Consider the following 16,204-nt stretch of genomic DNA (forward strand, 5'->3'; position numbering starts at 1 on the left):
GACCATGGACAGTCTATTGTTTCTAGTTGCTAACCGCTTGGAGCGCTTTATCACGAGATTTGCAAAAAAACACCTAAAGCTTCGCGACTATATATAGTAGACTGTGATCTAACTCAATGCCATCTTTCTGAAGTTTGATTGCAGGCTCCTTGTTCCTGCAAACGCTTTAGAATTCTCATAAACAAACACTGTATAGGCTAGTTGGCAAAGTAAATGTTTTGACTGATAAAGTCTTGCAGCTGTTCTTCCATTTCCATTTTCTTTTCTATCCTCCTGAGTCTTAAGACATTTGTTGTTTTATTTTTAAAGTTCAGTATAGTTCTACACTTTAAAAAAAGTCACTGACATGAGGAAAAATACTGAAAAAAGTCTGCAGGTTTCAATTAAGAAACAAATGCAGGTACCGTGTATTATACTAATACTTCGGGTCTCTGCACATACATCTTATAACATAATCATGTATGAAGTATGCTATACTATACTCTCAGGAGTTCTGAGGCTATAAATGAAATGCGTATCGGTAATTTCTCTTAACGGGAATCTTTCCGTGATAAATTAAAGAAAGCAAATTACTCTCTCTTCGTAATGCTTAACCAAATAGGCGTCACGTCCTACAAGGAGAACAGCTACATTTAAACTGAGGTGATGTTTCAATGCATTGGTCATGAGTGCGATGCCAGCTGGCTATCGTAATTTAATTGTAAATAAAGTTCTATACTATATTCGTATGGATTTTGTAATGTTTACAAACACTACCAGCCACCGGCGTAGCTCTGTCGGCTAAGGCGCTTGCCTACCGATCCGGAGTTGCGATCGGGCGCGGGTTCGATTCCCGCTTGGGCTGATACCTGGTTGGATTTTTTCCGAGGTTTTACCCAACCGTAAGGCAAATGTCAGGTAATCTACGGCGAATCCTCGGCCTCATCTCGCCAAATACCATCTCGCTATCATCAATCCCATCGACGCTAAGTAACCTCGTAGTTGATACAGCGTCGTTAAATAACCAAGTAAAAAAAAACACTACCATAGCAATATAGAAACTTATATTAATGGTTACAAAATTATTTACTATGACCCATTAATATCGAACTTTTTGGTTTATTATTCTGCAATGTTTTGAATGGATTGTTTTACGACGCTGTGTCAACATCTCAGGTTCTTTAGCGTCTAAATGAAATGAAGGTGATAACCCCTGTGAAATGAGTCCGATAGTTACCGGTACCTAGCATTTGCTCATATCGGGTTGAGGAAAAACTCCGGAAAAAAAACCTCAACCAGGTAACTTGTCCCGATTGGGATTCGAATCCTGGCCACCTGATTTCGCGGTTAGACACGCTAACCGTTATTCCACAGGGTGGACTCTACAATGTTACTTGCTTCTGTTAACACACATCACGGTCTGTAATTACCAAACGAGACGTTTCCGAACACGGGTTCCTGTATGAAATCTGTTCATAATATTCTCTATCATCCCTAAAAGTTTGTAACAAAGTCACGAAAACACTCTATATAAACATTCTTAAAATGCTATACTTTGCGTAGTCTGTAAGCCTAATAGTTTCATTCTATAATGAAATATGGATTAATAATCTAGGCCTAAACATATTTTTCGTTTACAAAAGGAAAACCCAAAGTATAATGGCACGTGTGCATCAAAGCACATAATGAGAAAAGATTTTCTAAAAATTAGAAATATTGACCTCACCTTGTAAATACATTCTTTTCTTGGTGTTGTTTTATGTTAAAAATCAAACTACTTTCAGTTCTAATCAGAACATTAAGGGCCGTATTCATAGACATTTTTAGCGCGGGCTTCCGGTGGATGATCAGCGTTTTTCGTATTCGTAAACCAGTGTTAGCGATAGGATATGATGTGAATTCTGTACAAGTAACCAGTGGATAGCCAGGGCTAGCTTAGTACGCTCGTAGCGCGTGCTGCGAAATGTCTATGAATAGCACCCTAATAATTTTAACAGACCTACAAGATACAAATCAGATTTCCATCAACCCTCTCTTAGTCTCAGCTGTTGTATAAAAAAGTAGTTCATTATTCATGTATTACAGTCACTACCCGATTATCTTCAAGCCAAGAGGAAAAGTTTAGAACAGAATTAACAAAATATCTGCATATTCATGCCTTCTACTCAACCGATTAGGCCTAACTGTTTATACTTGTAAATTAAATTAATGTTTCCTCTTTTAATAATTATGTATTATACATTTTTGTATAATTGGTAACTTGTTTTACATCTCAAAGCTACATTGCTGATGTAAGATCTTTGGAATACGATAAATTAAATGAAATTAAGAAATGGTTTTAAGAGACGTTACAACCACTGTGATTGCTTGTAAGAGCTGTTCCATAGTATTGTTTACTACAGTTTTATTTCCTACAGGGAGAGGTTTCGACCTAGAAATGTGATATTTGTATGAAACCCCTACCAAGTTGTAAGGTTTCACATGGATTCCAACTCACTTAACTTATAGACGATGAAGGTTGGCAGTCTTCCTTTCTTTCTTAGAAACTGTACCATCGCTCAAAGTTTCAATGCAGCAGGTACTCCTTTAGCCGGGCTAACCGAGTACTTACGTCATACACTAGAATTCACGAGGCCTGTGATCGAAACTCCTTTACCACTTTTTTTCTGTCTGTAGTTAGTTCCTACTGATCAACTGTTATATTACCATTATAAATCCGTGATGTGACAGCCTATGGAAGACCAGCCGACTGCTGGACTCACATCGACATACCTTAGCAGAGGTGAACGATCATCCAACTAATAAGTAACGCGTGGTCAACACGATGATCCTCCCAGTCGTTGTAGCTGGTTTTCGGAACCGGATTTTCCTACCAATCGCTTTCCAGATTCATCACGATGCTACCTATCCCATACTCTGGCCGAAATTTCATGACAAATGTCTTCCCCATTGGGATTCGAACCAGCGCTCATTCCATAACGCGAGTCCTGGCATGACACCTTGGACCACGACGCTACGGACTTATATTACCGTTACATTTATAAATATATTTTATTCACGCATGTTTAGACATATTACTTGCGTATATCAAACTAGAACTATGTGATACATGCGACGAACGTATTTAAACATGTGTGAATCAATAAATAAGAATACCTATAGGCCTAATTGTTGTCCTCCGCCGTGGCGTGGCGGTCTAAGGCATCCTGCCTAGGATTCGCGTTACGGAATGCGCGCTGGTTCGAGTTCACATGGGGGAAGAAATTTTCTCATGCAATTTCGGCCAGTGTATGGGACCAGTGCCCACCCAGCATCGTGATGCACTTGGGAGCTACGATAGGTAGCGAAAATCCGGTTTCGCAAACCAGCTATAACGGCTGGGGAGATCATCGTGCTAACCACACGACGCCTCTATACTGGTTGGATGATCGTCCACCTCTGCTTCGGCATGTGGACGTGAGGCGAGCAGTCGGCTGGTCGGTGTTGGCCCTTCATGGTCTGTAGCACCATAGATTTTTCTTTACTTTACTTATAATTGTTATGGCATTAATATAAAATTATCCAACAGCAAACAACTTAAAAACAAAAGAAAATGCGTGTCAGAATTTGACCTACAATCTCATTTCAACCTAAAACCCTGTGACTATGTTACTTGGCTAGGCTATTTGATGGGAATACAAACTAGTCAAGAAATCTGCCAGCCGTTTTAGTAATCATTTTAAAACATCTCATCTGGTTGTGATGGAATCTACTCTTCAATTCCTGTAACTTGCTACGAGTTTCGTTAAATATAGCTTATGCCGTTTGCGATATTCTTTTGTTAGATGATTTTGACCTTGAAGTAGACTTTGATGTTAGATTTATCGGTCGATAATTGTTGAATAAAGCTTCCAGTTATATTTATTAATTTTATATGAACTTGTCCATCTTCTGAACACGAAGAGAGCGTACGTTTTGTTCGTTAGCAAATAGAAGTTTCAATAGTAGGCCTACGTTATACCCACCAGCATATTTAACTTCGATTTCTTAAATATAAAAATTTAATAAGAAAGGAAAATTATTGGATTCACCCAACAATCCCATGCGCTTGCTACAAAACGGGGAATTAATCTGATTCCTTTAAAATAACTTTTTACACATCACGCGATGTCACAGAAATTGTGTGTCAGGAAAGCAGTTCTTTCCAGTTACTGTAGCTGTCACAAAAGTAGGAAATTTACATTCATTGTCACAGTGATCGAAGTTTAATTCTTCATATATTATGTTTTCAGATTCAATAAAATAATAGCCAATAAAAATTCTCATTGTGTACTGTCACTTGAAATTATGTGCAGCTATATTAAATTTATAAACAAGTGCACAGCGTTTCAAGAAAGTTAAGAATTTACTTTGAGCGTGTTTTCTATTAGTGCTATATACGCATTTTAAACGGAAGTAAGAGGGATAGTATTTGCATAGATACGATTGTGATTTTCACGGGACGATAGAAAAATTGTCCCAAGTTTTGCATATCAAAATATGTCATTTGTTTTTTCAGAAGTTCCTAGTACCTAGATAACACAACAGAATTTTGAAAAATGATTTCGCTCTCTGCTTAGTTTTCTCAGCTAAAGCTACATTCCACTTCAGCGGAAAAAGAAGTGAATCGCCAGAACGTGCGTATTTGAGGCATAAAAAAAGCCACAACAAATTACAGAACATGAACAGAATTTACCAAAGGTTAAATTTTTCTGTGTCATTTGTCAGTGAATGATGTATGGATCTCTTCATTGTAAAGGCGGCAGAAACAGGGCTCTTAACATGTTAGCAACGTGGTTATTTATATAGCTCGACGATTCCAATGACGTCATTTCTCAGAAAGACGACGCCATACCCCGTTTTCTTCGCAATGTCTGTCAGTTTTGTTAATGAAGTTCTTCCACATCGCTTGATAGCACTCGTCGATATCCATAATCTTGCCTTACACCGCTGGCCACCTTGATATCCGGACCTAACGCCGTGCAATTTCTCTATGTGGGGCTGTGTGAAAGATATCGTTCATATAGCACCTCTACCCGTGCATCTCCAAGAACTTAAAAACAGAATTGTAGCAGTTATGGAAGAAATAACAGAGGTTATATTGGATCGGCTGTGGGAGGAATTTGCCTATCGTCTGGACGTGTGTAGGCCAGAGGTGTACACTTCTGACATTAAATTAGAGAGTTTCTCTTACAACAGCTAGAACATCGCATACTATCTATGCAAATGACCTTACTCTGTTACAGTGGGTATAATCTTTTTAATAGCCGTGTTAATGTATCACCAGTATACAAACTTTTTTACGTCATTCACCCAAGCGTAGAGTACGATATGCCGGAAGTATAGTTTTTGCCGCCTGAGGCGTTGCTATCCATGAGAAGCGAATTACATGATTAATGGAATTATGTTGGGGGAAGTCCACCGTTGTGGCTGAGGGGTTAGCGCATCTAACTCCGAACCCAGCGGTTCCGGGTTCGATTCCCGATTAGGATGAGTTCCCTGGGAGAGATATTTTTGGGGGTTTTCCCTCACTCCTATGCATGAATATCAGATAACTTTATGAGGCGATTGGAACCCCACTCATCTTCGCCACTTCCTTTCCTCCCTCATCATCCTTTCCTCATCATCCCGTTTCTGGTTTTTCAGATCAATCTACCGGCGGGCTCCCGAAGCTGCTGACTCTCTCGATCGGCCTCCGTGGAATGTAGTTCAGCGATGTTGGATGGCTTCTGCAATGGCACCCGAGGCGGACCTACTCGGGGGAGGAGTTTCGCCTCGGACCGACAGGGGGTCCTTGGGGGAATTTGCCGAAGCAGGAATGGTATATAGATTCTGTCGGCTGTAGAGACCGGTCATTAAGAGAGTCATGTGGTTAGGGCGGTGCGCGTAGGGGATCTGTGGCATGCAACTCATTCCATATCGAGGGTTAACGCAATAGATCTCAATAGGTCGCAGTGCTGGGCCATCCGTGCCCCCTTCAGTTAAATTCCATTCCATTCTATGGTGGGGGAAACTGGAGTAGCCTACCTCACGAAAGTCTACTACCAAGTCTGTTTTGTCCAGTACACATTCCAGTTGGAACCGATGGGATTCGAATCCGGGTTACCAGCGTGGAAGCCGATGCTGCGCTGTAGTCTTTCCGATTACGGTGCGGCCACAATATAAAACATGCTTTTGTGTGTTACTCTCGTATAAAGTTTATTTTTTTTATCTTATGTGCTAATAATAGATCATTAAAACAAGTATTGCATTATGGGTTCTCAAGAGCCCTTACTCCAAAATTGCTGATAATTTAAAATTAAAATTACTCACATTGGCTAATAATGATCTTATTTTATTTGCAGCACTAATTACGTCATAGCGTTCGTAAGGATTCTTTGTAAATTCTTCACTGTGGCTTGCCTTGGCTTTACAGCTCGCTAGGTCAACTTTGTATCCCTGTTAAAAGTGCTTGTCTTTCCAAAGATGCATGAAGATAATTGGCAGAAATGATTCCTTCAACATCGCTTTGATGAGAGATGTTACAGTGAATTCTCTCTCTTCCCATTTCTGTCTCTATCTCTGTCTCCTCCCATTTTCTCTCTCTCCTAGTCACTGTCTCACTCTATTTTTTTTTTTTCGTGAGCAATATAATTGTATGTAAACACTTCTCTGGCAGACACACTTATTTTGTAACATTGTTGTCTTTCGCATTACTGAAATGACATTTTCTTCTGAAGACGCGTCGTTATTGAAATTCATTCGCTTTTTTAAGCATATAATTGGAATAATTTCGTTGTATTGTGCATATACAGTTGATACATATGAAGTATATTGTTATTTAAATAAATTTGTGTGAGCGAGTAAGCTATACTTCATAAAAAAGAATAGAGTTAAACAAAAATGGTAAAGAGATAGGTTTCACATTATTTACAGAAGTTTCGTAACATAATTTCCGGCAAAGTGAGAAAGCATTTGTTTATACTTACGTGAAGAACGTAAGATTATTGGAGGTGCAGAACGTTCAGCTCTAATTCACGGCCGGGAACACGACTATCAGACATGTTTGCATAGCCGACGTAGACTACGTGACTACTGATCCATATTCTCCCGCGTATTTTTACCCATATAATTTAGATTAATAGCGTGCACACAGTTATTTTTATTTCTAACCTGTGTTGGGTTGTTCAAAGTGGTGTCCGCCTGCATTCTGACATTACAGACATCTTTTCATGAAATTGTTATTCACACGCAAAAGTTCTATTCTAGTGTTTGCAGTTTCTCTTCTTATAATTATTGTTTCTAAGTTGATACAAAAAATTCTGTGTTCTGGTATGAACTTTTGGGGTGGCATATCAATAAACTACCGTACCGAACCACCTTAAACTTTAAAAGAACACACACTTGCACTTTAAAAGAGTTACCAACATATCACACTGCAAACTGAGAAAAGATCATGACAATATAAATTAACTGAACATGTGTCTCTTCTGGCCCTCAGTGTAGTTTGACGCGGCATACTTGGATGTTCGATCTATGAACGCAAGCATGTCTGATGCGCGTGTTCTGGGTCAAGTGCCGAACTCGATGCCCCATATCATATGCCTTTTATAACGAGAGTCTTACTTAAAATTGTTTAAGGATTATTACATTCACTATTCTATTAATATTAAGGTGATAGGGTAAAAGTTGGTAATATTGTGATAGTACTTTTTGAGAATTTTTTACAATTTTACTGAGCGAGAGAAGGACCGGTTTTGTGCAGAAACTTGTCCACGAACATTCCCTTAATACGTTGACGCAAAAAACCGATCTTCCTCTTGCTCAGTAAAATTGTAATAAATTCTAAAAAAAAAAACTAGGCCTACCATAATATTATTAGTATCACAATATTACCAACCTTTACCCTATATCCAACAATCTCTGTCTTTACTTTTTAACTTATCTATCTCTCTTTATGTATTTTTTATTTATCTATTGTTGTGCATCTTTTCCTCGTTGGGACAATTCCATTACAATTATTTCTCGACGTCCATGATTCATATTAATGCTCGTATAATAAAAGTAAGACCAATATTAGCTTCATAGAATTTCACTTTCCTAAATGTCTAGTAATGTTATTGAATACGTAAGTTTTGAAATTGGCGTAATTTAATATCGATTTGTATTGTTGTTATTATTATTATTATTATTATTATTATTATTATTATTATTATTTTACAATGTGGCCCTGAAATACCGTCTAATAAGAACAACACGTGATAGACGATATCAAGTTTCATAAATTCAGTAGGCTATAGGCTAGGAACTGATTTGAAATTTCATTCTTCTGTCAAACTGGGCAGAAAAGATTTATGCGGATTAAAACAGTCTCCTATGATTCACTCCTATGACGTCATTCAAGGTATTTGCAGTGAATCAGAAGGCTACATTACGTAAATATGAGTATATTAACTTGCATGAACTTGTTTTTCCCATTCGAGTAAAACAGCGAGTTTGAGATTATATTTGCATAATTCAATGTCTCTGACACGTGCTATTCTTCTGGGCTGGCATTTTAGAGATATCCCCTGTCTAAAACGGGATTGCTTGCTTTCAGTCTTACAGATAGCGGCGCTGTCAGTTTGAAATGTAATTGAACAAATTTTCAATTATTTAGTAAGCGTGTTTTTTTTTTTTTTCGGGTGGTAAATATAATTCTGAAACATTTGTAAAATAGACCTATTAGGGGATTACGTAAGGGTTCCTCATGTGTTTGTGCTTAAATTCAGACTCGATCATTGCATTGTTCCGCTTTGCTCGAGAGTCCAGTGATTGGAGATAAAATTGTATTTTTGTATGTGTTGCAGGGCAGCCTACGTGTCGTTCGGTGGCCTGCTCATGAGGTTGCAAGGTGACGCCAATAACCTGCACGGTTTCGAGGTGGACCAACACATTTACCTGCTCATGAAGAAGCTCGCTTTCTAACTTATGTTTTGTGTATTATTAATATGAATAAAACTTGTGTTTTGTATCAGTTGTACATCATTCTTCTCCTCAAAGCACAAGACGCCAGTCCCCTTCGTATCCAAATTAATCCCTCCACCTTTAATACATTCGTCAAACATTCCGCAGTTAATCGCAGTGTAGAAGGTGAAATTGGAGGAGCAACAATTGATCACGCATAAGGGAATTTGTGACTGTGAAGGAAAATCTATGGCTTGAGCTCCAACCCTATTGACCACATACAGTGGACTCTCCTAAGTTCGAAAAAACAGAATTGAAAGTTCTGTCCAATAAGGGTAGTGGGTGTGGCAGGTGAAATGAATACAGATTCTTATTGGTTATCCATCAACGAATACAGTACTGTACTTGCATTTCCTGCCCGCCCCGAGACTTCTGTATGTGCTTCTAGTACCATAATGCGTTTCGACAGTTCCGTCTCACAAACGGCACAATTCTCAAATAGAAAAATAAGAGTTCATTAATTTAAAATCAGTGATCAATATGGATGTCCTAATCAATAAAATATTCTGTTTTCCTTTAACAAACGTATCACTACAAGAGACAGAACCAATTCCCATTAAAATGGCAAACCCATTTCTTAGTGCCCGTATAGGGGGTGTCTAATTCTCCTACGTAAGCAGTCGAACTATAGGATGTCGAACTTGACTTCTGTCTAACTTAAGAGCTTCCACTGTATCGCGTTTTTCACCGGTCCGTTGAAGGGAACTTAGGTGAATTTCGAAAAGAAAAATCGAAAATGTACATAACCTAATAGCTAATGCATTCTTTTGAGCACATAATTTGTATTTAAATAACTTATGTTTTTTTAATAGGCCAGTAAAATAATCTATTGTGTAACTGGTTCTACTAATTTTCTTTATATTTTTGAATCTCCACTTTACAGGAGTAATAAAAAAAAAGGTTACACTAGTAGATCCTATATTAGAAGCAAAATGTTGTTAAGCCCTATAGGACGCTGCAGTGTGGTGTAAAAACTTATTTATGCAACACTTCGACATTTTCTCCTTAACAATTGAATCACTTTCTGTATAGTAAAAATAGGTTTGTCCCTGACGCATATTAATTATGTCCCTACTGTTGCTGCGTCTGTGGCTCAAGCTCTATATTTAGAGCACTGGTCTTCTAGATTCGATGGAATTTCTGGTGGACAAGGTAGATGGTGTAGGAGGTTTTGACTTAGAAATACGTCTTTCGTCTTTTGAGGATAACTTTGAAATTGACCGTCACATAAAAATGCAGCCCGTTCTCCTAGTATTTCCCTTGTTCTTTTCTTCCATTTTTCTCCTTGTTTTCCTCTTATTCTCCTTGTATTCAACTAATACTTTTGTATTCCCCTTGTTCTTTTCTTCCATTTTTCTCCTTGTTTCCTCTTATTCTCCTTGTATTCAACTAATACTTTTGTATTCCCCTTGTTCTCCTTGTGTTCCCTTTGTTCTCTTATCTTCTTTATGTTCTGATTGTCTTGCTTTGCACTCCTTACCTTCCCGTTCTCCTTGTATTTCACTCCTCTTTGGATTTCCCTTGTTCACCTTGTTCCCTTGTCTTCGCCTTGTTCTTCTTGTCTTCCCGTTCCTTTTATTCCACTTCTTCTCTTTGTATTCCCTTGTTCTCCTTGTTCTTCTTGTCTTCCCGTTCCTTGTATTCCACTTCTTTTTGTATTCCCTTGTTCTCCTTGTTCTTCTTGTCTTCCCGTTCCTTTTATTCCACTTCTTCTCTTTGTATTCCCTTGTTCTCCTTGTTCTTCTTGTCTTCCCGTTCCTTTTATTCCACTTCTTCTCTTTGTATTCCCTTGTTCTCCTTGTTCTTCTTGTCTTCCCGTTCCTTGTATTCCACTTCTTTTTGTATTCCCTTGTTCTCCTTGTTCTTCTTGTCTTCCCGTTCCTTTTATTCCACTTCTTCTCTTTGTATTCCCTTGTTCTCCTTGTTCTTCTTGTCTTCCCGTTCCTTTTATTCCACTTCTTCTCTTTGTATTCCCTTGTTCTCCTTGTTCTTCTTGTCTTCCCGTTCCTTTTATTCCACTTCTTCTCTTTGTATTCCCTTGTTCTCCTTGTTCTTCTTGTCTTCCCGTTCCTTGTATTCCACTTCTTTTTGTATTCCCTTGTTCTCCTTGTTCTTCTTGTCTTCCCGTTCCTTTTATTCCACTTCTTCTCTTTGTATTCCCTTGTTCTCCTTGTTCTTCTTGTCTTCCCGTTCCTTTTATTCCACTTCTTCTCTTTGTATTCCCTTGTTCTCCTTGTTCTTCTTGTCTTCCCGTTCCTTGTATTCCACTTCTTTTTGTATTCCCTTGTTCTCCTTGTTCTTCTTGTCTTCCCGTTCCTTTTATTCCACTTCTTCTCTTTGTATTCCCTTGTTCTCCTTGTTCTTCTTGTCTTCCCGTTCCTTGTATTCCACTTCTTTTTGTATTCCCTTGTTCTCCTTGTTCTTCTTGTCTTCCCGTTCCTTTTATTCCACTTCTTCTCTTTGTATTCCCTTGTTCTCCTTGTTCTTCTTGTCTTCCCGTTCCTTGTATTCCACTTCTTTTTGTATTCCCTTGTTCTCCTTGTTCTTCTTGTCTTCCCGTTCCTTTTATTCCACTTCTTCTCTTTGTATTCCCTTGTTCTCCTTGTTCTTCTTGTCTTCCCGTTCCTTGTATTCCACTTCTTTTTGTATTCCCTTGTTCTCCTTGTTCTTCTTGTCTTCCCGTTCCTTTTATTCCACTTCTTCTCTTTGTATTCCCTTGTTCTCCTTGTTCTTCTTGTCTTCCCGTTCCTTGTATTCCACTTCTTTTTGTATTCCCTTGTTCTCCTTGTTCTTCTTGTCTTCCCGTTCCTTTTATTCCACTTCTTCTCTTTGTATTCCCTTGTTCTCCTTGTTCTTCTTGTCTTCCCGTTCCTTTTATTCCACTTCTTCTCTTTGTATTCCCTTGTTCTCCTTGTTCTTCTTGTCTTCCCGTTCCTTGTATTCCACTTCTTTTTGTATTCCCTTGTTCTCCTTGTTCTTCTTGTCTTCCCGTTCCTTTTATTCCACTTCTTCTCTTTGTATTCCCTTGTTCTCCTTGTTCTTCTTGTCTTCCCGTTCCTTTTATTCCACTTCTTCTCTTTGTATTCCCTTGTTCTCCTTGTTCTTCTTGTCTTCCCGTTCCTTTTATTCCACTTCTTCTCTTTGTATTCCCTTGTTCTCCTTGTTCTTCTTGTCTTCCCGTTCCTTGTATTCCACTTCTTTTTGTATTCCCTTGTTCTCCTTGTTCCCTTGTCTTCGCTTTGTTCTTCTTGTCTTCCCGTTCCTTTTATTCCACTTCTTCTCTTCGTATTCCCTTGTTTTTCTTCACTTCCTCGTGTGCTCCTTGTGTTTCCCTTTGTTATCCCTGTTCTCTTATCTTCTCCTTATTCTGTTCGGCTTCACCTTGTTCTCCTTGCCTTCCTCTTCTCCTTATATTCTACTTCTTCTTTTTATATTCCCATTCTTCACTTTTTCTTGTTTTACTTGTTCCTCTTGTCTTTTTTTTTCTGATTGTCTTCATCTTTTCTCCTTGCCTCGCCTTGTTCTTATTGTCTTGTCCATTTTTTCCTTATTTCCACTTTCTTCCTTGACTTCCCCTTGTTCTTCTTGTCTTCCCTTGTTCTCATTGTTTTCTCTCTGTTATCTTTCTTTCCTTTGTTTTTCTATTTGGTTATTTAACGACGCTGTATCAACTACTAGGTTATTTAGCGTCAATGAGATTGATGATATCGAGATGATATTTGGCGAGATGAGGCCGAGGATTCGTCATAGACTACCTAGTATTTGCCTTACGGTTGTGGAAAACCTGGGAAAAAACTCAACTAGGTAATAGCCCGAGCACAACTTCGGATCAGCAGGCAAGCGCCTCAGCCTACTGAGCTACGCTGGTGGCTTTCCCCTTATTGTCCTTGCCTCCCCCTTCTTATTTCATTTTGCGTACCATCCATTCGTAATTCTACGTAAAGATATATAGTAAAGCTAAGTACTTGTCGATATTTTTTTCGGGTAAGCCTACTCCTTCCTTCATTTCATCAGTTATCTGCAATAGTTAAAAATACGACAGGTTAAGTATTGGTAATAATACGGGTTTTTGTTGCTGAGATGGGAAGTGTTTGAGGCTCCGAACCCTGGGGCTCGCCTGGGACCCGATTCTGTCAGGGCTGATGCAGGTTAACCCACCTGTCAGAATCGTATTCGCGAATGTCACCCAAGCTACCTGTTGGACTTGGACAACAGTCGCATAGGGCTTCACAGGGCGTACAGTGGGCAAAGCAAGCCAAGTGCAAGGATCCGTCCCGCGTGCGCCCCTGGAAAAGTCAAGCCCAGCCAAGTTCCTACTATAGCAGCTACCTTGTTGCGGAACTTTTTTTTACTACTATAAGTTGATTGTTCCGACATTCCTCAGTGGAAGCATTGCAGCAAGTTCTGTCTGTGCAGCCGATCGTCGCACAGTGGTTCCAAATACAAATCTAGCAGGACGAAATTAGTAACTCTTCTCGTTTCTAACAGATTTTCATAAAATTTTGTATGTAGATTACAAATAGCATTTTGCGTTTGTGTGTAAACTCTGATTATGTTTGGATAAGATAAACCACCATTTCATAGGAGTTTAATTCAAAAGAATAATAATTTTATAAAACAGTTTTCTTAGGGATTTGAACGAATCCAAAAGGTACATTATCTACTTTCTGTTTTATTTTACTGTGTGAAAGATATAAAAAATACATAATAATCGTACACATTGAGTCAAATATCATTTAATAGTATATTACGATACAAGATTGGGAAGTGCTTATTACAACATCGAGGAAAAGTTTGAAAAACGGGCAGAGCGAGTTTTTCAATTTCCGAGACTTTGTAATTCACTTCACAAACGTGTATTGTACAGTATTTTTTGCACGATATATTTTGAAAATGATGATTTCTTACCAAGATGGGCAAGGATAATTTCCGAAAGAGAAGGTTATTTTAATACAATGGACGAAAAATATTTGCAAATGCGGTTTAGGCTAAGAAAGACATAAGCATTGTATATTTTGAACAGTACAGAAAGTGATTTAGAATTTATCTGAAGTTAAATGCTTCATAATATTATTTAAATTATACATTTATTGAAGAAATGTTTAATCAATCTTCGATTGCCTGAAATACGACAACTAAAGTAATATGAATAGCATATTTATCACTTAGGCCTATTATTACATTTGAAGGCGTTGGAATAGCGCAAATCCATTAAGTATTTCCATTCTGCTTGTTGCATGATTTTACCTAGACTGGATGAATGAATCAATCAATGAATCAGTCAATCCATACATCGATGAATCAATGTACGAAATGAATAAGTGATTCGATGGATGGATGGATGATTGGATGATTGATTGATTGATCGATCGATCGATTGATTGATTGATTGATTGACCTGAGAGAGGAAGAATTATCAATTAAATGATGGGCCTAAACGATGATAAATGCGTCCTTGCAAGGGCTCTTGTAACTCCTGCATGTTTCAGTGCGGTATGCCTTTGCCGTACACCTACAAAGAATGAGAAACAACTCAAGTATTCGATAAATCAACCCTGAGACACTTCGCGAGATGGGAGAGCTTTGCATACTGACTATAGCGCCAAGCGTTTAATAGCAATATATAATTTCCATTTTTCGTAATCGGTTGTGCACGACTCTATTCCCAACTCTAAGGAGGATGATGGGTAATAATCAATCACATGGCGAATCCTCGGCTTCATCCTACTGAAAATCCTACAAATCACCAATTACATGGACGCTAAATAACCTAGTAGTTGACGCAGCATCGTTAAATAATCGACTAAAGATAACTGGGATGTACTTCGCTTCTTACAATTTAATATCTTAGCATAGCTCATTATTAACCTGCTGTATAATTCGCCCTTAGCCTAGAAATTCTTCCAATAACATAGTCTACTCGAAAAGTCCCAAAAGATACAGACCATTAGCTAATCTTCAGTAGGAGTTGTCACTTTAAACTCTTCTTCACTGCGGAAATTAGCGTGTTTCTATTCTGTGTTGCTGTCATATTGATAAAGTGTGTGTGTATCTAATGCCCACCCACTTCACTTGCGTGATTCGGGTTCCGCATACTGCAGATAGAGGGCAGAACTATGACCCATTTTCTAGTTGTACACCACTTCAGCGGGTCACACTGTACATGATGTGTATCTGTGGAGAGTTATGTCGTGTGTTAGGGTGAGTGTATGTGTAAGTGTTCGTGTAAGTGTAGTGTCAGGAATGAGTGATGATGAGGAATGGAGAAGGGGGAAACCCGGTGCCGGCACGTAGCCTACTCCTGTCGAATAGCACCAAGGGGGCCGCCAGGCTTAGCCTCCCCATCCGACGGACGAATCACTATCAACAGTGACATATGCCTTCTCTTCATATGCACTGCGGAGAGATTTGGGATTTAACCCAGGCATATTGGTGCACAATCTAGTGATTAGAAATTGTGCACCGCCATCTCTCCTAGTACCGAGGTAGAAATTTTACATGAAAATTTCTGACCCCGCCGGGAATCGAACCCGGGCCGGGTATTGATAAAGTGATATGATGGATTCGTGTAACTTGTAGGCTAATTCTAAGCAAAACTTCTGTATCGAAATATGATACTTTCTTTGCCCACAAAAACCTGAAACCAATGTCGAAATAGCCTAAGATACTTTCTTTACCCACAAAGATCTGAAACTTCTCGTACTTCACGAGAGACCTGTTTTTCAATCAGGTCGTCATGAAGAACTGTCACAGCAAATCGTCTGCATTGCATAGGATTCATGTCGCGTGACACTTGGATTCCTACAGCCCACTATTGAATATGTAGTCAGCATTGTGCGATATTTCAACGCAGTCGTCATCTTGATGTTACACTTAGGTGTGTGATTTTTCGGTATTAACGATATACGCGAAATGTGTTAAAAACTTAATGTTATGCATGAAAAATGCAAATCCTTTAATGAAAGTAAAAAATTAAATGAAAATTCCCACGAATTTTCGCGAAATTTATAAATGTCCATGAAATTACTTCATTATCACGATATAGTTTTAAGGAGAATTCGCACAAAAAAAGACTCTTCCAAACACAATGTGAAAATTTTCTTCGTTATAAAATATAGGCTACATGAACATTTCTACGTAATTGACCGTTCAGCATTACATGCGTGTGACATCAGGCAATGATGTAGGACAGGCATGTCAGTTGATCCCCACAGGAGCAAGC

At 38.6% G+C, this 16,204-nt stretch overlaps 1 protein-coding gene across 9 annotated transcripts in view; it reads left to right on the forward strand.

Annotated features, from left to right (window-relative positions):
• Positions 1–8,989, forward strand: part of Polr2H (DNA-directed RNA polymerases I, II, and III subunit Rpb8) — a 603,575-nt gene extending 594,586 nt beyond the window's left edge. For all 9 annotated transcript variants that reach the window (XM_069832956.1, XM_069832959.1, XM_069832960.1 and 6 more), the window contains one exon: positions 8,826–8,989. In XM_069832956.1, the coding sequence (XP_069689057.1) occupies positions 8,826–8,943 (118 nt within the window). In that variant the 3' untranslated portion in view covers positions 8,944–8,989. The remainder of the gene's footprint in view (positions 1–8,825) is intronic.
• Positions 8,990–16,204: the final 7,215 nt, after the last annotated feature.

This window comes from Periplaneta americana, chromosome 8 (genome assembly GCF_040183065.1).
Source record: "Periplaneta americana isolate PAMFEO1 chromosome 8, P.americana_PAMFEO1_priV1, whole genome shotgun sequence".
In the NCBI taxonomy this organism is placed as follows: domain Eukaryota; kingdom Metazoa; phylum Arthropoda; class Insecta; order Blattodea; family Blattidae; genus Periplaneta; species Periplaneta americana.